The sequence below is a fragment of the Vanacampus margaritifer genome, chromosome 20 (genome assembly GCF_051991255.1).
Source record: "Vanacampus margaritifer isolate UIUO_Vmar chromosome 20, RoL_Vmar_1.0, whole genome shotgun sequence".
Lineage (NCBI taxonomy): Eukaryota > Metazoa > Chordata > Actinopteri > Syngnathiformes > Syngnathidae > Vanacampus > Vanacampus margaritifer.
The window spans coordinates 16,554,850-16,581,889 of record NC_135451.1 but is presented as its reverse complement, the minus strand read 5'-3'; the positions used below and the strand labels follow the sequence as shown (position 1 = coordinate 16,581,889).

General features: G+C 45.1%; 1 protein-coding gene across 1 annotated transcript in view; it reads left to right on the top strand.

Annotated features, from left to right (window-relative positions):
* The window catches only part of gli3 (GLI family zinc finger 3), a 112,275-nt gene that overhangs the window by 12,043 nt on the left and 73,192 nt on the right, over positions 1-27,040 (top strand). The window contains exon 2 of the mRNA XM_077554800.1: positions 11,325-11,498. Within this exon, the coding sequence (XP_077410926.1) occupies positions 11,366-11,498 (133 nt within the window). The 5' untranslated portion in view covers positions 11,325-11,365. The remainder of the gene's footprint in view (positions 1-11,324; positions 11,499-27,040) is intronic.

Genomic DNA, 27,040 nt, shown 5'->3' with positions numbered 1-27,040 from the left:
CAAAATGTGTGGGTGTTGCGAAACCCACATCCCACACGGATGTGACGTCCCGAGGGAAAAGTGTTGAACCCTTTCACCCAGAAATTTGTTGGCGTGGAAACCATTTACTGGGAAAAATGTGGGTGTTGAACCCTTTCACTGGGAAATGCATGGCTGTTGAACCTTGCTACCAGGAAATAGTTTTAATTTTAAACTCACTGGTAAAAGTTCGGGTGTTGAACTCTTGCACTTCAAAATGTGTGGGTGTTGCGAAACCCACATCCCACACGGAACGGATGTGATGTCCCGAGGGAAAAGTGTTGAACCCTTTCACCCAGAAATGTGTTAGCGTGGAAACCATTTACCGGGAAAAATGTGGGTGTTGAACCCTTTCACCGGGACACACATAGGTGCTGAAACACCCACATCCCCCCCCGTTGCAATGGCCTTGGAGAAAAGTGTGGGTATTGAACCCTTTCATCGGCAAATGCATGGGTGTGCCACCAGGATAAATTCTGGTGTTAAACCCTTTCATTGGTAATAGTTTGGGTGACTTCTTTCACTTCAAAAAGTCTGGATATTGCAAGACCCACATCCCCCATGGGTGTGTTGGGAAATTGTGGGTGTTGAGCCCTGTTACCTGAAAAAGTGTGGGTGTTTTAGCACACCCTTTTCCACATGAAATGGTTCAACATGGGGGTGTGGCAGTACCCACAGTTTCCCCGTGATCGGGTAATTCACCAAGTGAACAAATGGTGAGAAACGGAATGTGCCTGGTCAAGTGTTTTTAAGAGAAACTTTATTTTTTTGACTTTTTTGGAGCTCCCCATCTCTCCAGGGGTGTCACACCCGGGGACACCCGCACTTTTCATGGAGTGGTCTCTGCTCGTGCTCCATGTGGATGTTGGGACTTTCTCTCTTCTTATTTTCTTTGTGTGCCTCGTTGCTTCCCCAGTACGCAGCTGAGACTTTTTGATGGCTTTCCCATCCGTGTGCATGCACGTGTGTGTGTGTGTGTTCAGGTGGGGTGCAGAAAACCCTCGTGGGACCCCCGGTGTGTGTGCGTGTCTGCGTGTGTGCTCAACAAGTCAGCGTGGCGCCGGCGCGTAACGCGGCCGATATGAAAGCGAGGGGAGAGCCTCGTCTCCAAAGTCGGCGGGACGTCATCGTGAGAGTTGCGCTGGGCTTTTGATGTGCACGCACCTCCACTGCCGTCGCTTCCGCGCCGCCGGAGGAGTCACGCTCAGGCACACACGCACACACTGGGGGTCTCACAGGATTTGCTGCATTCCGCCTACACAAACACACACACACACACACACACACACACACACACACACACACACACACACACACACACACACACACACACACATGTATGCACATCATCGGAAAGCCACTTAAAGCAGCAAGTAGCTTCAGGATTAACTGAAGGCATCTTAAGGAGTAACTTGAGGCAACTTATGCAAAAATCGAAGGCACCTGTGAGTGTAAGTTAATGTAACTTAAATGAGTAACTTAAGTACTTAAGGCATATTCAAGAGTAATTGAAGGCATCTTAAGGAGTAACTTCAGACAACTTAAGGAGCCATTTAAAGGCAACTTAAAGAGTAATTTAATGCATATCAAAGAGTAACTTAAGGAGCAATTTAAGGCATCTTAAGTAGGCACTTAAAGGTAACTTAAGTAATTTAAGGAATTTAAAGCATATTCAAAAGTAATTGAAGGCATCTTAAGGAGTAACTTGAGGCAACTTATGCAAAAATTGAAGGCACCTGTGAGTGTAAGTTAATGTAACTTAAGTACTTAAGGCATATTCAAGAGTAATTTAAGGCATCTTAAGTAGTCACTTAAAGGTAACTTAAGGAATTTAAAGCATATTCAAAAGTAATTGAAGGCATCTTAAGGAGTAACTTGAGGCAACTTATGCAAAAATTTAATTTAAGGCATAGTCACATGTCAAAGGTAAGTTAAGGTAATTTGTGGAGTAACTTAAGGCATTTTAGGGAGCCACTTAAAGGCAACTTAAGGAGTTGTAGGCACATGAAAGAGTGTGTTAAGGTAATTTTAAGGAATAACTTAACACGCCGTACCTGTAAGTGACTTGAGGCATCTTATGGAAAAATTAAGGCAACTGACGGCAACTTAAGGAGTAACTTGAGGCAACTTATGCAAAAATCGAAGGCACCTGTGAGTGTAAGTTAATGTAACTTAAGTACTTAAGGCATATTCAAGAGTAATTTAAGGCATCTTAAGTAGTCACTTAAAGGTAACCTAAGTAATTTAAGGAATTTAAAGCATATTCAAAAGTAATTGAAGGCATTTTAAGGAGTAACTTGAGGCAACTTATGCAAAAATTAAATTTAAGGCATAGTCACATGTCAAAGGTAAATTAAGGTAATTTGTGGAGTAACTTAAGGCATCTTAGGGAGCCACTTAAAGGCAACTTAAGGAATTGTAGGCATATAAAAGATTGTATTAAGGTAATTTTAAGGAATAACTTAACACGCCGTACCTGAAAGTGACTTGAGGCATCTTATGGAAAAATGAAGGCAACTTAGAAGTAGCTTGCGATATTTAGGATTAAGTTAAGGTAACTTAAGGAGTAACTTGAAGCAAGTTCAGGAAAAATTGAGGGCAACTTAAGAAATATCTGAAAACATATTCAAGAGTAGGTAACTTCAGGAGTTACTAAAAGGCAACTGAAGGAGTAACCTAAGGAGAAACTTGAAGTAATATCATTCATGCTAAGGAGTGAGGTAGCTTCATTCAAATGAAGGCGTACGTCGAAGCAAACTCGCCATGTGATGCTTCGGTTGTCGTAGTGACGGCGTGTCCTCCTTCCCGCCGGGCAGGAATGTCGGTGCCGTCTCCGAACAGATAAGGTGGACGTGCGGCCGGAGAAAAGTCATCGCTCTCAGCATGCTCGGAATGCGTAACCCACCGTTTACCCCCTGGAAGTCTTCCCATCCGTGCAGGAAGTGCAACATTAAAGCCTTGCCATTCCATCACCCAACCCCCCCCCCCCCTTCCCGCCACATTCCTCCCGTGGCACATTTCAGACCGGGCCTCATCGAGCATTCCTTTACATCCCCCGGCTTGCTTTCTTTCTTGTCCGTCCGCACGCGTTTGGGTCGGACTTCATCACGCCGCAGCCTAACGTCGGGACTCGGACTCGACGACTTCATCTGGTCCAATTTGAAAGCCTTTAATGCGCTTTAAATGGCGCCGCCCGGGGGCCAGCGCGGGAATTAATAAGAGCCAATAAAGCCGGCCGCTGGGGCATCCGGTCCAGTCTTTAAGTAAACATTATGACTTCTCGCTGCAGTGGCGGGGCGGGGGCGGGGGCGGCGGGGGCTGTTGATGATTTGCGGAGGCGCTCGGGAAGAGCTCATTTCTCACTTAGCCTTCCTGATGGGACGAGCTAATAGGCCCTCGCCTGATTGTCTGCCGCCGTGATTATTGCGCATTATCGCGCCCCTCCGGCACTTGTTGTCGGGTACCTCGGCCTCGGAGACGCTCGCTCCACGTCGCCATTAATCAAGCCGCCGTCTCAATGCAAGTGGAAGTAGACGAGAGTAACTTAAGAGGCGACGGAAGACTAAATAAAGGCATCAAAAGCGTTATTTTTAAGGAGTAATTTAAGGCAGTGGATTTGAGTTACTGAAAGTAGGAAGTATAAGGAAACATAAAGAGTAACGGAACAGATTACTTTAAGCAGAGGTGGCAAATCCAGGTGCAGGAAGTAAAAACACCGCCACAGTTTGGCTTTAGCCTCAGGTGCTAGTTAGCTAGCTCCCTAGCTAGCTCCCATGGTGCTCGTTTACCTGCTAGGTAGCTAGCTAGCGCCAGGGGCTAAAGCCAAACTGTGGCAGGGTTTTTAACTTTCTGGACCTAGATTTGCCATCTCTGATTTTAAGGCAGTTTAAGTATCTTAAGGTAATTTAAGGAGTCATCCAAATAAAATAATTTAAGACAAGTAAAGGAGTAATTAAGGATTCATTTGTGGCAATTCAGGGATAATATGAAGACAACTCAATGAGTGAAAAAAAAAGATGGAAAAAGTTCCCCTTTAAGATGCCAAGTGGACCCAGGCACGGCACGGATTTGCCGGAAAACTTTCCCAAGGACCTTCCTTCCGTGTTTTGCTGAAGTCCTAATCTGCAGTTTGCTGAATAAGCATTTCTGCAGCCCCGTCAAGAAAGTGTCGTATCAAAGGCAAACAGGCCGAAATATATAAATAATACTTTAATATGCTTTGTGGTGGAGTCGGAACACAAGCAAAGGCTGCCATTGTGGAGCGCCCGCTTTATTCGGGCCTTATCTGCCGTGTAGCCGGCGCGGCAAAAAAAAAGGAAAAAAGAGGCGTCGTGTAAGCGTCGCGATTACATCGAGCGGGTTTGTTACGCAGGAATGTAAGTTGCGCTCGGGTCCCCGGGCGGCATTGTGCGGCAAGTAGAGAGGTCCGCGGCTCGCGGGGATAATCCTATTAGCGCCGCTCAAAGCCACTGTTTGTCCTTGACGCAAACTATAAACATGGAGTGGTTGGCGTCCGCTAATGCTCGCTGCATAGCCGACACAATTGTTGGGCACAAACAAATCAAACATCACATGACCAAACCCAGAAAACAGGTGAGCCGTGATTGGTCGTTACCTGAGCCACTGTGACGCCATTTTCAGTTGACAGCAAGTGGCAAAATGGCCGCCTCCTTTTAATACAATAGGATTTTATTGTTGCAATTTTGACCACAAAAGACACATCAAAATACAACTCTGCTGGAAAAAAATATATATCTCAAGCATTACTTCATTCATAAAATGACTTCAATCACCTTCAGAGTTCAGTTACAAAATTAACTTTATCCTGGTAATATTTTTCCTTTTTTCTTTACAATATTAGAACTTTTTACTTTTTTTTTTTTTTTTTTTGGAATATAGAATCTGTCAATTTTTTTGTCACTTGTTGCTAGGCAGAATTTCCAGCGCACAATTTTGCTTGCCCCCAAGGCCAATTGAAAAATAGTTGTGCACAAATCCTTTTAAAATAACTGACGCAAACATGTAAATGAGCTTCAGTCCCGATCGACCACACAAAAGTAGGAAAAAGCTGCGCACAAAATCACTTTGCATGCGCATAACTGGGATTGTGTGTGTGTGTGTGTGTGTGTGGCAGGGTGTGACTAATTCCTGCTAAATAGCCCTCCCTTGAGGGGCTGGTGCCCCCCTCATGTCAGACCTAGTACCATCTGGGCACCATGTTCGTGCTGGCTGGCGAACGACCGCACTTTGCTGCCCGTCTAGGCTGCAAGTGGGCGTTGCGGTTTTCCTTGGGAGAGGCAATACGTTTGGGGAGTGTCAAACACGTGACGTGTCCGCTGAAGTGCAGCACGCACCACCGCTGTCGCCTTGAACCTACCATTAGGTTATTTTCTTACCAATACAACATTTCGGTGAGAAAGTCATAATATTGTGAGAACAGAAAACAGAAAAAAAAAGTTTGAAGTCTTTTGGGTCGAAAAAGCTAATCTGGGAACAATGTAATGTATTTTTTATGTGAAAAAGTCCTAATACTGAAAGTTGTATATCTTCTGCGAAAACAAAAAAAATGTATGTGAATTAAATATTTTTTTCAAGCAAAAAGTTTGAAAAAAAAAACGCGACTAAAACAAATTTTTATTTTTATTTTATTTTTAAAGTTTAATAGGGTCCATTTGCCAAACATGAGGTTTGGAGGGGCCCTCGTGTGTCTGGCCAACACCTTATCCAATGCAAACACACGCACAGCGTTCTGTTTTATTGCGAGATTGGGATAATCTTGCTGCGGGGCTTAGATGCCGCAAACCCCGCCTTCCTCACCCCTATACCCCCCCCCCCCCTTTTTTTTCAATCCCCCTTCAATCCCCCTTCGCCCCTGGAGTGTTTTTAGTTGTTCCAGCTGTGCAGCAGAACCTTCATGTCGTTGGCATAGCTGTGAAATTTGCAAAAACACACACGGGAAAACATGTGCAGGCATGCAGGGGCACCTACTCACTCACTCCTCCCCATCCCCATTTTCTGCCCCCCCCCCCCTTTTTTTTTTTTTTATCCCACTTTCACTGGCAATCTGGCCCAATCGTCTCCATCGCTTCCCTCCCCTCCGACTTGCGGCGTCGCTGCACTCGTGATAAGGCGCAGATAGCAGATCTCGGTGGTCGCTGATGTAATGATGATGAATGCTGCGCCGCTGCCATATCCCCCCCCGTCCCGTCCCCGTCACCCCCCCTCCCCCATCACCCTCCTCCTTCAACGGGGCCGGCGGGACCCTCGACACTGAACAGTCACCCTAATGAAATGAACACAAATACAGCAGCTCATGTGTGAGGAGGAGGAGGTGCGGCAAATCCAAGCAGACACCTCACCGGCTTACAGGAAATTATCCCTCCCCACCCACCCCTTGTCTGAAAATAATTTGTAATCCTCGTAAAAAGATGGATAATGGAAAATAATAAAAAATAGTGTTGTATTGTATTGAATGGAAATCATCAATAAGTCCTTAACGGCACAATTGAGTCATTTTTAGCTACTTCCAAAAACATTAAAATATGATTGAGGCAACTACGCTATTAGGCTAGCATAACGTCACAAGGAAATTTTTGTGTTTATTTTAGACTCATTGGCGGTATATCAAAAAAATTAAAAATACTAAAAGCGGGACTGTAGGTGGTTGTCGCTGCCGCCGCTTGCCAACCTTTGTTTTGCGCTCGCTAGCTTTTGCTAGCTTCTCCCCGCTAGCCGCGCTTGTTAGCTGCTACAGCTAGGTCTTGCTAGCCACTAGTTAGCCACTCCAGTGAGTTCTTGTTAGCCACTCTCGCTTGCTGCTCACGCTCGCTAGCTCATTTTCACCAAAAATATGACTTTATTCCCGTAAGACTTCTTTGGAACATTTGCTTCAGTTTTTGTGTGTGAAGGAAGTTTGTGGTGAAAACAAAAAGCCGTCAAGAGTTTATTTTTGCTCTTGGCTTTGATGTGTCCAATTTGACATTCAGCTCGCCGCCTTTTGTTCGCCGGGCGTATAATTTATGTTAAATTGATTTGCTTAATGTGCTTAAAAAATAAGGATGTTTTTTTGTGTGAATTGCCGCATTTTAAACCTGTTAAATGGCTTCGCTCAGTGCATGGAGGGATTACAGCGCAAAATGAAGATGCGCTCGTCCCCCCCCGAAAAAAAACCAAACAACTTGCAATCAAGTTTACGGAGGAGAGAACAGCTGCGTGTGAAGGGCGTGGCGCGCAGGTCAGCGGGATTAGGGGTGAAAAGTTCTGCCTTTTAATTGCCGCTCGCTCGCTGCCGGCACACAAAAAGCCGGTCAGACACGCTCCACTGGCCCGGACTTGGGAATGTTTGGCGGCGGAATGCCCCTCGCCGCCCCCGCTACAAACAGCAAACTTGAACCCGCTATCCATTCCATCTCCTTGGAGTGGAGCTCACCTGGAGGGCGTTGCACACACTTTTTTTTTTTTTTTTTTTTTTTAATTTTAAATCATCAGGCTTCTTTCCTATTACAAGTGTAAGGAAAATTCAACACGAGGATTAATCATGAGACGGGAGGCCGAGTGGAAATTCAGGTGGGATTGCGCGTTCATGGGACACTTCATTAGGCACACCTGCACAAGATAATCAGCGTTGCCCATGAATGTTTTGCATAACATTTGAGAAGCACTGCTTTAGTTTCATAAGTGTTCAACTTTTTTAGTCGAAAAAAATACAACCAGTGCAATGTTACAATTTTATACAATTTTATAGAATAAAGAATATAGAAATTATAGGCTTTGATTCTGTATGATTAACTGCTTTGTAGAAAAAAACTCTACAAATCTTCAGAATTTCTAATCATAATATTCATAATACAGTTTACGGACTATTTTTAACTTTAAAAATGGCAACTTTGTGTCATATTTTTCTATAAAATACTACATCTATATTCTTATATTCTAAATGATGTCTTCCTTAAGCCTAAAAAAAATGAAGCTTTCCCCTGAAAAAGTTAAAAAACAAACACAAAATAAATTCTTTGTAAATTAAAAATAAATTTGAAAAACAACCCCCCGAAAAAAACAAAAACAAACATTTCTTTTCGACTTCATTCTAACAATATACGATGTCATTCAACGAGGTTATTTGCGGCTACGACCCAAATAAACTTCGCCAAAACGGTTCACCTCGATCCTAAACAGGGCAAAACCTGTACTGTATGATCACATGACATGACAGGTTCCCTTCTCCCAAAAAGAAAAGAACACAAGAGCAAACGTTTCAACATTCACATGCGGATCAAAACGGGGCCCGGAAGATAAATCCTGACGTGCTTGTTTACAAAAGGTAGCGGCTTCTGTGCTATTCCAAAGACATGCAACCACTTGTAATCTATTATTTCGGAGCACATCTTTTATTCGCTTGTTGTTTTTTGAGTTTCCAGGAACAACAAAACAATGCTTACACTTTTTTTTTTTTTTTAATAACTGTAATTCCGTGGTGGGAAACCTGCGGCCCGCGGGCTGTTTACAGAATCAAAGCACTGTCGCAAAATGTATTTAGCTGCTTGACGGCGCTGCGTGTCATGTGGGAGCCATTAGACGAGCTTTGTTTAATTCCGTTTTGATTGGTCGGGGAGTAATTGTGTGTGTGTTTTTCTTTTCTTTTTGTTTTTTTCTTTGTGCAAGCTGGCAATTGCTTACAGATGCTGCCTGCTGCTACGGGTCGGGATAGATGACATGCATGAAAAAAAAAAAAAAAGAGTAAAACAAACAAAGCGCGCAGTGTTTGTCTGAAGTTTAGCCCTCGCTACTTCCTCCATACGCCCCCCAAACAAAACACCCCCCCCCCGCCCCCCAACCCCGAGTCTGCTTGCAATAAAGCAAGAATGTTTACAGAGTGCACGGCAATTAAATGTCTCTGTTGGCTAATTAGACAGTCTGTACGTTAGACAGGACTAAATCTTTCCATGGCGTCTAAGCAGTTAGCTGGCCCCGCTAGCTAGCTAGTTTAGACTAAGCGGAGCGAGTTAGCGAGGTAGCTGGCTAGGAAACAAGATGGCTTCCTGTAACATTTGGATCAAAGTGTGGAATTTCTTTTCATTTCTATCAATCATTTCTATCATCAATTGAATGCTCTTCCACTAGATGGCAGACTTGTAAAATTACAGGGATGTGATTTTTCCGCTAATTCGCGGAATTCCGCTTTTTTTTATCTCCCCCCCCCAAAAAAAAAATCCTATTTATTTTTTTTATTTTTATTTTTTTTGTAGTTCATTGTGTATGCACATGACTCCGACAGATAACATCTTCTGCTATAACAAAGACATTTGTGGTATGCTCTAATATGAGTTACTTTTCATTTGGTCATGATACAATTATTTGTTCATGAAATTTGAACTCTTCAACATTATTGATGTGTTAACTTAGTAATCACATTAGTTAGATATGATGATATTCTCAGTGATAGTTTTTAAAAGCAAAGGCAGTCCAATGTTTTTGAATGTGACTGATTTTGAGTTGACTAAAACTGACATTTTATATGGGATAGTTCAATATACATTGAAAATTTATGCTGTTGTTTTGTCTATTTCTTTGTCATGTGAGTGCATTGAAAGTACTTCAAAACACGGAAAACCCATGAGCCAACCCTGGACCTAGCTGGGTGCCAGCGGCCCCCAGACCCCCGGCTAAATTTTCAGATAATTTCACTTTGGTCAAATCACATCCCTGAAATTAACAACAACATAATAGCAAGTATTATAATATCAGTATATACTGTATGCCATTATAGTCATGCTATTAGTTGTTAGCACCAGTTAGTTAGGTACTTACTGAGGTAGCTAACACAAAATGGAAGGGATGTAGCAAAAGTCACATGCTAACGAGTTAGCTCACAAAACACTACTTAACAAAGTTCGATGTAAGAGTTTGCAGGAGATATGAGCTCGTTTCCAGACTGTTTGCAAAGATATTACAAAAAACAACCCAACCATGACACTTTGGTGTTTGTGGCAAAAAGATGGTACAGCCGCAACCCCCCGGGAATGAAATGGCAACCCACGTCCTCCTCCAAGAAGGGGCAAGTAGCCTTAGCCTGCGCATATTTACGTGGCATCAGCCAGTTTTGATGGAAGCCAGGCTAAATGTTTCCATGACCGTTGGCATCTGAAATGTTGACCTGTCGCGTACTTACCAGCTTGTCAATGAGGGCTTGCGCTGTTGTCTGGCTAATAATCCTAGACCCGCATGACTTCGATGGTCTCGTGTTTGTAGACGGCCTCTGAGGTGCTGAACTGCCAGACGGCACGCCGCTTCGCGCTCTTCTAAAACCCACAGACGGCATTAACTTCAACCACCTTTTATTCTTTGAAAGAGAAATTGCCCGGCACCATGATATTCCCAACAGGGCCTTCAAACAATCCTTGTTTTTCCAGGACTGCTTTTTCCCCCCTTACATTTTTTATACTCATTCTCCGGTATATACCCTTAAGGTTTCTCCTCACTGCCTAACACGAGCATGACTATCTTGCACTCGCTTTTACTTTGTTTGTCAGATCTCCCAGATCTCGTCTTGTTGTTTGTGGCTTGTTTTTTCTTGGCAGGAAGTCAGAAGTTTAAGGTGACATACTTCTAAATAACTTCAGATTTTCTAGATAGCCAAAAAGGAATGAAGCTGAGCCGCTCTGTATTCAGCATTATAGATCGGGACGGAGGTTTTCCTTTAAGCTATTTCATGTTGGCATTCTCATTTATTATTTGTACCTAGCCAGTTAACTCGTCGGTTAGCTAGCCTACGTAACTGGAAAATTAATTTAGACGTGTCTGTCAAGGAAAAAAGGGAGATGTTTGCTTAGTTAGCTAGCCACTAAAATAGTTAGCTTGCTAGGTAGCTAGATGGTTTAGAACTATCGAGGCAATTTATCAGAGTTAGCCGGATAGCATTCAGTTAGCGAGTTAGTTATAGTAGTTATCTCAGTTAGTGAGTTAGTTACAGTAGATAATACTAGATAATTGGCTAGAGAGTTGAGCCGTATCCATTGATCTGCTTTGGTAGTTAGCTTGTTAAGTAGGCCTACCTAGATACCAGCGACGTGTTTTATAGCTGTGTGAGGCATGATGTTGTAAATGTGTTAGTTAGTTAGTTGGTTGGTGGCTCCCATGAACCACCAGGTAGCCCACTAATTATCAAAGGGACGGTTAAAAAAAAAAAAAGTCATTCCTTTTGTTGTCCGCACACGTGTGAAAGCTTCTACTTTGTTCCTGTGTTCTTTTCCTGAGTTCGAACCTGTAACGATTGCATTAAAAGCTTCTTGTCCCGGCCTCTCCCGTAGTTATCCGGTCTCCATGCAGTGCTGAGGAATGAGCATTCGCCATGGAAACCCAGTCCCAGGCCAGTTCCGCAGCTGAGAAGAAGAAGAGGGTGGAGACCATCGTGGCGACCAAGGGCTCGTCGGCGCGCAATGACATCAGCGAGAAGGCGGTGGCCTCCAGCACCACGTCCAACGGTACGACGCGCTCTCCGTGCACGCCAACGTCATCCCAAGACTCGTGTTCCTTTTTGTGTACCTGTTCACCAGTTCGTGCTGAATCTAAACGCTAGTCTTGGTCTTGAAGCTATAGCCAATTGATTTTAGCTCCATTTACTAAATTGCCTTTTAGCCTTTTTTTTTTTTTTTTGGTAGAAAATGTTTGATTTATGTTTTCAAGGCATTTCGCAACAAAAAATAGTTTGACATGCCTGCAACATTGTGGCAATAGGCCTAGTTGCTTTTTTTTTAGGGGGTTGTTTTTTTCTTGCATTGCAGATCAGGAAGTTTTCCTAAGTTATGGTTGTATTGATATTTCTTTCCTCTGTTTACCATGTTAACTAATTTGTTAGCTATATTGGCCACCCTTTCAAGCATAGCATGCGTGGTCGAATGTTTTTCACATATTACCTAATTAGCCAGTTAGTCAGTATTAGTTTATTTTGAGTACCCTTTATTAGGCAAGAAAAACCTTTTGAGATCAAACATTTCTTTTACAAGAGTGTCCTGGCAAGTTACTTAGCAAAATATTTTAGGTGGCTAGCTAGAGGGTGCAGGTTGTGAATGAGCTATTTAGCTAACAGCTAGATGTGTAGCTAGCTAAATGGTTTGACCTAAATCACTGGGAAAGCTAGTCAGTTAGTAAAAATCAGCTTTTACAAATTCCTTTATGACTTTTTTTTTTTTTTTTCAAGATTATGATTAGCGTTGTAGTGTCTTACTGATTTTTTTTAAAATTTGATTTTGATGTCGACGAAAGAAATGTCGAGGCCACATCATCACATTTAAGCGCAGATGTCCCTGACCCGTTGCATGTTTTTCTAACCGCGATGATGTCATTTCTGAACAACTCCCAAAAGCTGCATTTAAACATGTGACTGTTTGCTTTACCCTCTTTTTCCCATGCTTTGCTGTGAGTCATGCCGTATATAACACTTTTGACGCTGAACTTGTTTACATAGCAATGCCTTCAATTTATGCTCTTATGAACGAAAAGCGTACCTTACAGCTCGTTACGGCAGTAGTCCTCTTTTCATGCGAGAATGACGCGTCTGCATATATATATATATATATATATATATATATATATATATATATATATATATATATATATATGTATGTATATAGCAGGAAAATCTAAAGACGTAGCAAAAAGAGAGTTGAGGTCCCTGCTGCCTGCCCTTAAGCCACAGCTGCGCTCATTAGTAGAGAGAGGATTTTGGACTGGTTTTGGGGGTTTGGAGGTGGACTGCCCTGGAGGAGGCTTCTGTCAAACATGATAATCCCAAGTGTCCAGTGTATAGGGTGAATATGTGGTGGCGACTTTCTCCCTCCATATGGGAGTTATCACAGGAAGTGGGTAAAGTAATACTGAACATCCCCACACATCCTGGAAAAAAGTCATCGCCAGATGGCCAACACAGTTTTATTAATTAAGGGGGCCCGTTGAAAAGGGGGATGTGGAAAAAGCAGGGATATCATTTGGCGCCATAATTGCTGATTTTTCTTTTTCTGATGTAATGACTGTTTGGAAAACTGCAGGAGGTAAGAGGCAAGATTCCCGGATTGGAACCAGATTAGAAAGACCGCGATTCACCTGCTCGGTATATTTAAGACACTACGGGTTTTCCCGTTGCAGTGTGTGAAAGGTACAGTTATTGAATGTTGCAAGCAATTTCACTACTTCAGATGTAGTGTCAGAGACGGTCTGTGAAACTGAATAGCGGAAACGGGTGTAAAGTTTTCAACGTGGGACTCATTTCTGAAAGTGTGTCACTGTGTGAATTTTGTGAAAGCATCCACAGAGATGGAAACATCCTGCCTCATTAAGTTCCACGTGAAGGACGGGTGAATAAATGCCGGATCTACTTACACGGCTAATATAGGCTTCAAAGTCACCCAACCGGAAGTTTAAGACCACCAGACCTGAATCTCTGTCTCGGATTCATAAGGCAGCTAACATTCTTTGGGCGGTTATAATTACGCCACATTCCCCTCCGCCAGAACTCATAACCTCTTATCAGGTGTAACCCTACACCCAACTTTAACCCCTGCTGCCTTCATTCCCCTTCCAAACAAAAAGGTAATTGTGAGCAGCTGCCGAGTCGCCTCTGTGGCGCGGGTTCCCCTCATCGGAAGAAGCCCCTGATCCCAAGTCCGCAGGAACCCTGCGGGCGCCAGATCCGAAGGATAGTGGAATAGTTTTAAGTCCGATGACGGGATATTTCACAAAGTTTCTCATCCTCGTTGGAAGTTTTATTCAGACACCAAGTGGGTGTTTTTGGCGCAGTGTTCTCATGTGGTTGGCTACTAAAAGGTGGCTTCATCCTCTGTGCCATTCACGCTCCACCGCAGACCCCCCCACCCCTTCTCCAACCCCCTTTTTCTTGCCTGACAACTCAAAAGAGACGACTGTGCTGCGACAATGCCATGATTAGGGGTGTGTGGGGTGTGTGTGTGTGTGTGTGTGTGTGGGAGGGGGGTTCTCTCCACTCCTTCCGCACCACCCCACCACCTCCACCTCCTACTCTCGTCATTCAACGGGCAGGTGGACCACAAAGTCCTCTGATTCTTTTGTTGGGTTAAAAAAAAAAAAGTAGGATATCACTGCTATTGGTGGGATGTTTTTTTTTTTTTTTTTTTTTTTTTGGGAATTGACATATTTAGGGGCAAGTGTGGAATGCGAGTTGGAAGATTAGGGGCGCAGGGCGGGAGAATGAGAGGCTCGTGAAAGATGTTGTAAAAGTTTGTAATTGGCGACCGGGTTTTTTAGCGGTTCAAGTAAGGACAACAAAGGGCTTGGCCAGAAAATTCCCGGAGCAAAAGGACCGCTTTCAAGAAGAAAAGGAAGAAAATCTGACAGGTGAAGAGTGGCAAGAGAGGTGGGGGGGGGGGTTGAGGGGTCGAGGGGCCACCGTCTTTTTAGGCAGACATTTAAATGATCAACAGTAAATAGAAGAGGTGGTGGAGGGGGGGGTGTCATCTGACAGAAATAAAGTTCCCGTTAACAGCACGGATGGAAAGTAATTTACAGATACGCTGTCCCCCGCCATCTTTGTGCCGCCCAGATAAGGTTTCATTTCACAAACGGATAGGAGACATTTTCACTTACGGGCCGCCATTCTGGGACACCTGTGATAACAGCTTGTGGACCCCTAATTGAAAATGGGTTTCAAAATGGATTTCCACTTTTCTTCCTTCCCTCCTTCACCCCCCGTGACTCCCCCCACCGTCCGTCAACATCCACGCTCCATTCCGATTTTTAACCCCCCGTCCCCCCCCCAACACCACTCTCCGCCTATTCATTGGCGGCCTGGAGAGGGATATTGGAAGGGCAGGGCGGGAGAACTGGGAGTCTGGGGAAAATGGAGCTTTGGGAGCGGATCATCCCTCAGCCCGTGTCAGCACTATGACAGCTGCGTGATCCGTCTTGTTAATGAAATCATTGATCACTTGATGGGACTCATAATCAACTGTTTCTCCGCCGTGTCCTGCCCCGTCTCCGCCTTCTCCTCCTCCCTCCTCGTGTTGCCACCAAAGGGATGAAAAATCTCCTCCTTTGTTGTTCAAGAATAAAAAAGTATATCTGAGAAGGGGCGGGGGGGGGGGGGGGCATACGCAGCGACCCGATCTGTGCTTCGGAACCACTCGGTCCGACGGGGATTCCTTCCATCTGCATTTGTGCTGTGTGCTTTTGGTGGGGGTCCAGAGGAGGAAGCAGGGCCTCCCTTCATGTTGCTTTACTCCGGGTTCTGGGTCTGTGGGGCTAATGAGAAAGGACTGATGGAGGGATAAGGAACCTCAAGGGAGTACTGCCTGGCCCGCGGGTCAAACAGCACAATGGAGGAGGCGTTTTGGGGCTGACACACAAACCCCTCACAGCAAAACTAGGTATTTGTGTCCAATAAACCCCCTTCTTGTTGCATAAATAATACATAAAAATGCATGAGAACCTTTCAGGAGAAGAAGGTTCATTTAGGATGTACCTGTAGACACAAAAACTGTGGGCGTGCTTTGCTTTCACCAGTGAGTCACACTCATTTCATGGACCTCTGGACTGAAGGCAATTTCCTGCAGCAGCAGGGGGACGGGCTTTGGCAGCGCCACCTCGCTGGGGCCCGAGGCGCAGGATTAGCTTAGCCTCACTGCTACTCAGGGCGGAGGGGAACATGAGCCTTCCAGCCCGGTCTTGGACTCGCTCGTCTGGCAGACTTCCGTCCGCAGCGCCGACGGATGAAGCACGCTTGCTTCAATGGCCTCGGGGGGGGGGGGGGGGGGGGCGGGGAGGTGCGGCCAGAATTGTTTCTAGCAACTTCGGGCCTCAGAATTGTAGCTTGTCACAGTTTTGACGGTCATGGAGCTCCTCGTTGAGGAAAAGTGACTGCAGGCAAGATTTCTGACGGATCGTTTACAGCCACACTGGACAGAAGTGGTTCCACAGACCAGTGAGAAATAGATGGTCACCGGAGGTCACAGACAAGTCCCCAGACCGATGATCAACACCCCCTCCGCACTCCAAAAAAAAAAAAAGAAAAGATAATGAGCCTGTCCCAAGGGATATGATGTAATGGGGTTAGGGTTGGGGTTAGCCAAGCAACATCCCAACACCACTCCACCCATGCCAGATCTCATTCCTCTGAGAGCGGGAGGTTCAGGGGCCCCGTAAACCCACAAAGTGGGGAAACAGTAGTTGATTATGCTTGTACTTTTTTCCTATGTGTTGTCAGGCATCGGTGGCCTCCCCCCTGCCAGTAGGAACAAAAGCAGGAGCGTCCCGAGCCTGCCAGGAGGATTTATTATGGTGCGTTCCTTCCCCTCGCGCTCTGTTGTGCTCGTCTGCTCTTGGGCCCTTGCTAAAGTCATGGTGGCAATGCGTGGCCCTGGCCTAACAGGCCTGCTGTTTCTATTCACGCAGTGACGGACGTTGGCGTCTAATAGCTTTTGCACGCCGCATCTGGTGTTGATCATAAGGAAATTTGCGATGGCAAAAACGTTTTCCAGTTTTGGGTTTTAAACGCTTCCTTGACACACATCATCCTGTGGTGAGAACATATAATTAGTTAAAGGTTCGAGTTTGGCTGGGGAATTACTTGTGGATTTGAGTTGGACGTGTGCACAAAAGGCTAAATAGACACAACTTGAACGACGCTTTTTTGTTCAGATCTCAGCCAAGAAAATATGCCAGATGCGGGTTTTGCAAATGTTAGTTTTCATTTATGCTTGTAATTGTGTGAGAAAATTGGGACATGAGTTGGAACGCTCATCTCAGATCAGCATCGGGTACAGTTTTGTTAGCACAAACAGGACTTTTCAAGTACAAAGAGTTCAATACTTTAAATTTTCAAGTGGGGCGTCATTAAGTGTCACCATATGGGCCAAAACTCTTGTCGCAACTTTTCCTTGTTAGTAGCTTTACACACGAGTGCAATTTTGGTTGTAGCACTTGTAAACGTTCTACTGATATCAGAGCCAAGGCATATTTTCAGAAACTTTTGAATTGTGGCTGATACTCATTCACTCCAAGCCAACTTTATCTGGATCCGCACCACAACCTTTTGGATTATTCCTCTCAATGCCTGGTGACCTCTGCCAAGGCAGTACTCCTCCAGTCTGTATGTTAACGACACAAGCTTGCATCTCAGCCTCTGACAAAGTTGATCAACTCAAGCTTTCAGGTTTGCATGAACAAGAGGCCCCTGCATCCCCTTAATCCCTCCCCCCTGACCTTCACTCCCACTGGGCCTCGAGTCTCACCCTTCTCCCCGCCAACCAGATCTCTCTTTCTCTCGAAAGAGGAGCTCGGATCAAAGGCCAGAAAGCATGGCAGTGATTCCTGGCGATTGATTGGAAGCAGACACGGCGGAGCGGCAGCAGCGCTCTGTGCTCTGTGCTCGCTCTTCTTCCCACCCTTGTCTCACCCGGGGCTTTCGCAAATAGCTCAGGTTTGGAGTGTGAAAAGAGTTGCCATTATTGGCAGAGAGAGCCCGGGATCACATCCGCACTGGCGCGGTGAGTCTCTCCTCCTGGATGGGGAAAAGGGAGATGAGGAACCGGAGTAAGGGGGCCTGTCAGCGATAAGAACCATTTGTCGGGTTGGATCCGGGGAGGGACGGTGTAATCCCCTTGCCCCGCTCTGAGAGGAATTGATTTTCCGAAGGAGAGGGCACGCGGAGAATTGAACTCAGATGTGTTTGCCGCGGACGGAGTTTGTCGGGGGAAACAAATGTCTGCAGCGACAGCGCAACGTGAACTTGAGCGAGCCCTTCTAATGTGAAGCAATTGCAAAGCTGTCTTTCACCGACTACCTCGATTCCCACTCCTTCATCCCGTAAAGGCATTTTAAGAGGCCCACTTCATTTTGTGACATCAATGATGGAATCCGCACTCCCACCTGCAAAGATCCGGCGAGGGTCTTTTCACACTCGGTCCTTCTCAGCCGTCTATCCAAACTTTTTGGTCACATGTGAACACTCTGCACGTTAAACTGAAGTCAGGACGTTTCCACATCGGGTCCCTCAATCTGTCCAATCCAACACTCTAAAAGAAGCCAGAGTGCTCTGGAAAGGGTCTTCAAGGTTTGATTAGTTTCACATCTGCACAGTTTATAGGTAAAGTACTCTCTCAAGTTCACAAGATTGAATTGAGATCAGACCCAATCAGAACTGAATCGTTTTTTCCCTTAAGGTTGAATGTTTGGTCTATTTTACGAGGCGATCCAATACAGTTTTGATGAGAACTCATTGTGTTTTTAAGTCAAAAAGTTGAATGTGTTCACCTGAAACTTGGTTCTAAATAGATCCTCGTTGTCTTTCTGGTAGTGTACACATCAGACCAAGACGATGACAATACAAAAGCTGAACCTGGACCACTTTGTGTTCACAATGCACGGGTTAAGCAAACTGGACTTGAAGGTAAAGCCAATTCAGATCGCAGAAGGCGGTCTGGGTTTTCACACTTTGGTTCTTCTTTGGATTCAAGAGTCATCAGTGGATAGAGTTCTTTCTTTCTGGCTGAAAACTAGAACACACGCTGTGTTCAGCTCGTTTATGAAGAAGCACAGTTGAAAACACCCTGAACCATTTTGAGACACTCGTGTCTTTCTTACCCGATCTAACCTCACCTCACCTGCAGCTGGGAGACTCCGCCAATGTTTCCTGACTGACTAGCGACGGCTCCATTACCACTCGGGTATGTTTCTTGTCAGACAAACTCCAATAAGGAACGTCGCCGGGGTGGGGGTTTACTTCAACTTCGTTGGAGCGAAGCCAAAAGTTTTGTTTTCCCTCCTCTGGTATCCACAAAGGGCCCGCCGGAGTATCTGATGACGTTTTTAAAAGCTTTTTATCCGTCCGCACTTGTTGCACACTGCAGACACTCACACATGCGTGCAGGCGCTCATTTTCTCCGCCGCTAAATGGTGGTATTGATGGTGCTGGTGTTAGGGGCATTATTATTAACTATTTGGCGACCTCATGACTTCATCTTGGAGTGCTGTCAGAGGCACTCCATATTATGTCTGGGCCGCTCTCTGTGGGCTCTTTGTTTCTGGGTTTGGCTCTGGGACAACTCTGCGTGGGTCTGTGCGAGCCCCCCCACCCCCCCATGGAGTTCACGAGGGAGGGGTTTGGAGGTGGTGTACAGTGAATGAAGAGGGAGCTGCATGCAGTGAGGAAAGGAACAGAGTTGGGGGTGGGGGGGGGCAGTAAAATGTAGGATATTGAGGAGACTGCGATGAGTGACTCGACGAGAGATTGAGGACGGTTGGGAAGGTGACGCTACACTTAAATCCTAAAGTAGCCTTGAGCTTACAGTGATCACTTTTAACGCCACTTTCCCTCGACATTCCAATAAGGATAGCAGATATGCGGCTCAAGTCAATATTTACTCCATGTGGGTTGTGGGATTAATGGGGAAGTAATGCCCGGATTAGAAAATGGATCTGAGAGGCAACGCGAGCGGCAGGACAGGTCATTAAAGTGGAGGGGACGGGATCGCTGAAGGACGGCGGAAAAAGGACGTAGGGTGCGGCGTGTTCTGGAAAACCCACAGATGACATTTTAAGTGAAAGACCGTGAAGTGGAGCTGCTATATTTGGACCCCATCACTGCAACCGGCAACAGTTTTTCCGAACTGTGGCCTCAAGATGACTCGGAGTTCACCTTAAGTTTTGTCTGTTGGGCCAATGAAGGTCGAGAGCTTTTTTTATCAAGCAGCCAAGGTCAAGTCTGAGCTAGAAGCTGACATCGTAATGATGTTTTTACAAATTGGAAGGCAAACAATGCTTGACAAGCTTATCTCTTTGACTGCCAAAAACGTTAAATAACGTTTAGTAAAATCCTACGAAGGAGTGCCAAAGACGTTAAAAGACGTTTGTTTCAAAACAGAGCATTTGGGTGAAACTAACCATTTTCTATTGTTGATTACTGAAAAACGGAATAAGGTAGAAACAACCTTTTTTTTCTGATGAAAGATGAGAGTCCAATCTTTCATTTGGTAGTATTTGTGTTTCCATAGTCCAAACACAAAATTTTCTGTGGACCTTGAAAGATCAGTCAAAATGCTTAAATTGACTGGCACCCACGGCATCCCTTTTCTGAAAACGTCTGGCAGTCAAAGAGTTAAAAAAAAGAATCCTTGTGAGGCACATTGGCGCCTCTGAGCTTTCGAGAAATTAACGAACCTTATTTCAAATCATGTGTTGAACGTTTAAGGCCAAACCTCGTTGCGATTAGCCTGTCGGTCGAACACCGGCGAGTTAGTCTGCGTCCAGAACAGCTAACAGGTAGTTAGCGTGTTGGCTTTACGGCACCTGGCCTGCCATTTGGAATTGTGATTGTCATACTTGCTGGTAAGAAAAAAAGTTGACCGCGTTGGGCTGGACGGCGTGAGTGTTGCCAGCTGCGGCATGAAAGGCCCGACTGTGCCGTTCGTTTCACCCGAATTCGTCACGCTCACGCGCAGCCCCGCGTCCGACGTGTAATGGAGACGCTCGGCCTTCAGCGGGTGTCCGACCGAGACTAATTCGCCGTTACCCGTGCGCATTTCCTTCTCGCACCTCTTATGAGTGATAGCGGCCGCTGGTCCCATCACTGCGGACAGTGTGTGAAAGCTTTCCAATGTGTTTTTTTTCGGTTCCGATGCTAACATTCCAAAGTCTCTCCAGTAAGAGTTTGGGTTGAACTCTGAATCTCAACTGGATGATTGCAACTTTGCGTGAACAGTTTATTTTTTCTGTTCACTGTGTGAGTTTCGTGTACAAGGAGCCCTTTGAAAGACACTTTTGGAATTCACTAAGAACAGCGAAGGACGTCATTTTAACGTCCTAGCGAGTGACCTTTATGTCGCAAATGCTACCGTGACCGTTTCCAAACTTCCGAAAATGTGCATCGGCGATGTCCCACTTACAACTACGGTTGCAGTTCGGAGAGCGCGGCGGACGGCGCGGAGAGACCGCGGCGGAGCAGCGCCAGTCATTGATAAAGTGCTTAGCAGGAGGAAAATTAATGAATCCGGGCTTGACTCTGAGAGGTTTTTTTTTTTTTTTTTTTTGGGCTGGTGTGTGTGTGTGTGTGTGTGTGTGTGTGAGGGGCAGGGTGGAGGGGGGAAGCGGGCGAGGGTGAGGGGGGGAGGGGGAGTAATCCTGTTCCAGATAAATGGCTGATCCCCCCTCATTCCTTAGCTATCAAATGTCAAAAGTTAAATTAGCCCGCTAGCCTTCGTTAGGAGCTAACGTGCTTGTCGATGTCTGGCGGGCAGGTGCCTCATTAAGCACCGCCTCCTGCCTTCATCCACTTCTCGACTCCAATGCGTGTCTTCATTAGTAGCAGCAAACAAACACAAAAATTGGATTTGAGCTTTTTGTCCCCTCATTCTTTTGTTTTGTGAATTTCTGAGTAGACTTTGTTAGGTCTATTTTCCGATCTTTTTTCCGATTTTTTCCCCCCGATTTTTTCAGATTTTTTTTTTTTCTGTTTCGAATTTTGGTGTTATTGCTCAAATGTTGCTTTTAAAAAGCAAGCCGTATTTGACTAGATCCTTAAAGTGTAACAAGGGCTTACAGCACTTGAATGAAGTGCAATGAACTGCTGCTTTCTCATGCAAAGTGGCACTTTTTGGATTTCCCTCTCATTTCTTTTCCCTCCTCTCTACTGGATCCCAACTGTTGGCTCGCCACTTCTTTGCTTTGGCCCCGGATCCATTTCTCTTGGCGAGCCCGTCCTAATCGGCGTGCCACAGACCGGTCCGGCTCGCTCTCGCTCGTGTGTGTGTGTGTGTGTGTGTCAGAAGTGGGATTCTGCTGTTTGGACCCTGGTGGAAACTGGCCCACTGCTGGTATGCTGGGAAGCGTGCCCAGATCAAGCCCCCCTAAATCAACCAAGCACCGTCCCAGCCGGTGCTAATTCGGGGCGCTCATGTCTCCTCGTTCCAGAGGACATTTGGAACTACGTAACAGGTTGCGGCCCGTTGTTGTCGGCTCGTGAGCGTCTGAAGCCGCGCTGATACGTTCCGTAAGCCGATTGGCCGGCAGCGTTAAATGGAATTTCTGGCTTTCAAGTTGCGGTCAGATGCATCTCTTGGTGTTTGACGCCGCTAAGAACGCCGGCCAAGGTGCCCTTTGCTGAAAGTCCCGGGCCCGCCGCACAGCGAGCGACGCAAACAAAAGCAACTCAACTGGACAATCGGCCCAAAAAGTTTTTAAAAATCTCTGAAAATTCAGCGCTATATCAAGGTACAACCCACAGTGAATCCACAATAGCCGGGAGCAAAGGGGGTTGCTTCAGTGAAAATGGCTGCGAGTGAATGAGTTAAACGTCGTGACGTGCGCAGGTTGCTACTCGCATGTTTCGCTTTCCAAGTTGGCTGGAATACATTTTGCTGTGCGGAGGCCAAAACGATGACATCATCGACGTGTCCTGGGAAATCGGATGTGTTATCGAAACAGTCGCGTCGCTAATTCTGTACTGTAGAACTGAAGTTACATCGCTGCGCAATCATGCCGCAGAAGACACGGGTTCCAGCCCATCACTGGCGCCAAATGGAACCTTTGGCTTTGAAGCTGCCATCTAATGCGTCTTTCGGTGTTTGATTCAGGCCAAGGTTGGACTTTGAGTGAAAAGTCTTAAAAGCCGCGTAACCGTCGACAGTCCGAAAAAAGGCATCAATGTGCATTTTCGAGTGGCGGCTTTTTCAGCTCTCGCGGGCCCCCTCTGCTCATTGCTCCATCACAATGTGGCCCTGATGACATGCCGGTGGGGTTTCGAGCTGCCGCGCCCCTGATGGGGCGAACAAGGGGGGGGCCGAGGGGGCCGGCGGAGTCTTGGCATGACACAATCCCGCTGTGAGCTTGATTTGAGGTGAGCGCCAGCTAAGATGGAAGGAGCCGGGCAGGCTTTGATTTGCCCCTCCCCGGCCCGGCGGCCCGGCGGCCGGGACTGCGAGAGGCTGAGCTCCTGGGGGCCGGGGTGGTGGGGGGCGTCCCAGCAGACCCCCGGCGGCATAGAGAGAGAGCGGGCGGCGGTTGGCGTAGCTTGGGGGGGGTCGTGAACGGGCTGCTGGGAGCCAAATTGAGATGTGGGAGTTGTTGAATTTGCCTGCATGAATATTGAAGTGGGCATTTGTGGCGTGTGAAATCAGCTGCCGACTGCTAACCAAGAGCGGGACCCTCGTACCCTCCGTACCTGCTGACAGTTGAATCCAGTTCCGCCATTATCAACACAGGTTACTTTCAGGAAACTCACAAGTTTATTGGGCAAGGTGCTATCGGTCAAAGTTTTCATTGAGAGGGAAAATATTTTTTTCCCGGGAGTTTGGCAGTCGCATTCATATGCAAAGACGATTTTCAGTCTTCTGTGACGATTGAGCCTGACCAAAAACATCGTACCGCTAAAGGCGGGCAAATTGACCAATGCCTCCCAAGACAATTTGCATCAACGTGAATGAAGTTGTCAGGATTCCAGCACCAGGATACGATTTACTCAAACTTATAAAGCAGTGGTTGCTTTATTTATTTATTTATTTTACTTTTTTGGTAATCTTTAGACTACTTGTACAGTTTTTTTTCACATTATTCTTTTTTTTTCATTTAAAAAAAGTTCTTCATATTTTTCATTTTTAGTAGATTTATGGTAGAATTATTTTTATGTTAATATATGTATATTTTTTTATATTAATAATTTGTAGTTTGCTTTTACAGCAGATATTAGACAAATATACAATTATTTTTGACGTTTTTCGTCAAGTATTTTCTTTTTTTGAATACATGTGCACAATAGACTTATTTTTGCTCAGATTCATTATTTATAATCATTTTATCTTCATTTGTAGTATTTTTCATTGTATTTTTTTACATTTTTAAAATTGTCTTCACATTGTTCATTTTTAGTAGATTTATAGTGTTTATGTTAGTATTTTTCAGTATTTTTTACATTGATTATTTGTAGTTTACTTTTACAGTAGACAAATATACAAGTGTTTCGATGTTTTCTTTAAGTATTTTAATAATTTTTAAAAAATATACTTGTACAATAGACTTATTTTTGTTCAGATTTATTATTTATTTCAATTTTATCTTATTTTTTTTCATTTAATTTTTATTTCTTATTGCTAGTCAAATTAGTTTAGCCTTTACTATTGTACATTTATTTTTTTATTTTTTACTCTACATTTACCTTAGAATTTATATATTTAATTATTGTAATTGTTTTAATTATTCAATATATTTATAGTTTTCCCTTAACTTTTTTTTGGTGTTATTTTGGTATTCTATTTTCCTTCATCCTTACTTTTTTTGACTTTTGACTGCAGATAATATTTTCGGATTCCAGAGATAGTTTTTTTTCCCCCTGGAACTTTTAAGCATCCCAAACTGAGCGAAGCTAATTTGCTAAAAGGACACCGGGTACTTCCCGGGCTGTGGACCCGCCTCGCAGGTCACCTGTCGGCCGACGAGAACGCAACCCTCTCGTCTTAATCCCCGCTCGCCGTCATCGCGTCAGGCCGGGTTCCCGATTTCTCCGCCGATTCTTCCAGGCCCGGCCCGCTAATCACCGCCGATTCCTCGGCGTCTATTGCGGCAAATCAGGTACATAAGCCTAAGCCGCTTGGAGAGGTGCTCTTATTAAACTCTAGCCAGCTGCTGGAATTTTCTCCTGCTCATTGTTAATTGGGGGGGCGTCTCCCGTCTTTTTCCCGGGAGTTGATTTGCAAGAGAAAGAGGAGGAGGAGGAGGAGGAGGAGGGCTGAATAAAGGGGAGCAAGAGATTACTGCGCAGGAGGAGAGCGGCTTTGAAGACGGAAGTGCTTGCGCGATTTCGCTTCATGTCCCTTCGAGGTGCAGCCAAAACCTGTTTGTGCCGTTGACGAGCGCTTCTTTGAGGCGCCGAAGGTGAAGCGCCGCCGCTTCGCTCTGGCTTTGGCTCAGAGGTGCAACAACACCTCGTCTGATGTTTGGGCTGCACAAAAGACGCCGGTTGGGGGGGGGGGGGGGGGGGTGGGGGTTGTCGGAGTTGGCGGAGAGGTTGGGGGGGTGGGATTCTCTCTCTCTCTTTCTCTCTTTTTTTTTTTTTTTTTTTTGCAGCGGGCCTTTGTGCGCCCCCTGAAACGCGCACGTCCCGGCCTCGGAGACTGACAAGAGTTGAGGCCGGAGGGCAAATCAGATGCTTGAGAGTGAAAGGCGGATTAGCATGTGGAGGAAGGAGCAGTCCTTGTTTTTTAACCTCTGCCTTCGGCGGGGGAGGGGGTGGGGGGGGGGGGAGAAGGTTTTTAAGGGTTGTCGGAATTGTTGGGGTGCCACTTCATTTCGTTGTAACAGTCATCCTCCCTTATATAAGGTTTACTCCTTATATTACGGCATTAGCATTAGCAAGAGTATGAAAAACTTGAATTTGATTACATTTTATTGTACATCTAGAGCAGATGTATGCATTTGCGATTAATCGCGAGTTAACTGTGCGATTTTTATATTCAATGGATTCATCGATTAATTGGATTGATTTGAATTTGCATTTAAAGTGTATTACAAAAGCATTTTTTCTCTGAATACTGTTATTAACCAGGGATTGGTGTTTATTTCATACTTCGTATTCGTGCAGTGATTTAAAAAAAAAAAAAAAAAAAAGATTGATGTTGTACTATGTTACCGGCTCGGTCATTGTTTCCAAAGTTAAAGCAGATGTTTGTAAATGTCTTATTTTTCTGTCTTCTTTCATGAAGGACTACAGAAATCAGTCAGCAATTACTGTTGATGTGCTAAAATCTGAGGATTTGGACCATTTTAAATAAATAAATAAAAAGTCTTAAAATAGTTGTCTATTCATTTTAATGACCGATTAATTTTGACCGCTTTAAACATTAACAAGAGTGTGAAAAACTTGAATTTTAAATTTCATTGTACATTTAGAGCAGCTGTAACATGCGATTAATTTGCGATTAATCGCGAGTTAACTATGGAATTCATGCGATTTTATATTCAATCGACCATTTTGGACAATTGGACCATTTTAAATAAATTAAAAAAAAAAAGTCTCCAAGCGATTATTTGATTATTAAAATAGTTGTCTATTCATTTTAATAATCGATTAATTTTGACCGCTTTAAACATTAACAAGAGTGTGAAAAACTTGAATTTTAAATTTCGTTGTACATTTAGAGCAGCTGTAACATGCGATTAATTTGCGATTAATGGCGAGTTAACTATGGAAATCATGCGATTAGTTAGAAATAAACATTTGAATCAAATTACATAAAATTAAAAAACGCATTCAATTAGATTTGATGATACCTGCAGAAACCACCAGCGATAAACGGAGGGCGATCGCTTTTCCTCGTTTCAAGTCGTCGCTTTTACTCTCGCGGCCTGTTTTGACAAAAAGACAGACGGACGAGACGAGAGAGCCACATTCGGGACTTTGGGGAGTTTAATGAGCGGCGCTCGCAGGCGTTGAAAGGCGAGGACGCCGCGCCGGGTGGAGCGAGCGAGCGAGCGCCGACGCTAAAAGGCGCTCGGGGAAGGACGGCACGACGGAGCGCCGGCTACCTTTTCGAGTGGCGCCGGCAAGTACTAAAGCCGGGGCGCGCGCTCTGATCAGGACGGCAGCGAAGCACAATTACCTTCTTTTCAAATCCTTCAGTGACACTGCAGGAGGAAGCAGGACTTTGAACAGTTGAAAGGCGCCGGCGCGCTTTCAAGCTCAAACGCGAGCAGGGAAGGCCTCTGAAATTTGTTCAGCGCTCCCCAACCGCCATTAGCTTGTTTCTTCCTCTCGCCTGCAGGCATTTAAGCGCTTTTTGAAAAGATGTTAAGAAATTCAATCACCAGAGAGAGCGAGAGACGGGATAGTTCTCGTTTTTTTTTTTTTTTTTTTTGGTTCTGCCGAGGCCCGGCCTGCTGTTTTTCTGTTGCTTTGAACGGACCCACGAACCGGCGGAGGGAGGCCGGCATGCGGCCACCATGGGAAAAAACAGGGAAATAAAACATGACGGAGGGGAAACTTCTTGTGAAAGTGGAAGAGAAAAGCTTCTTC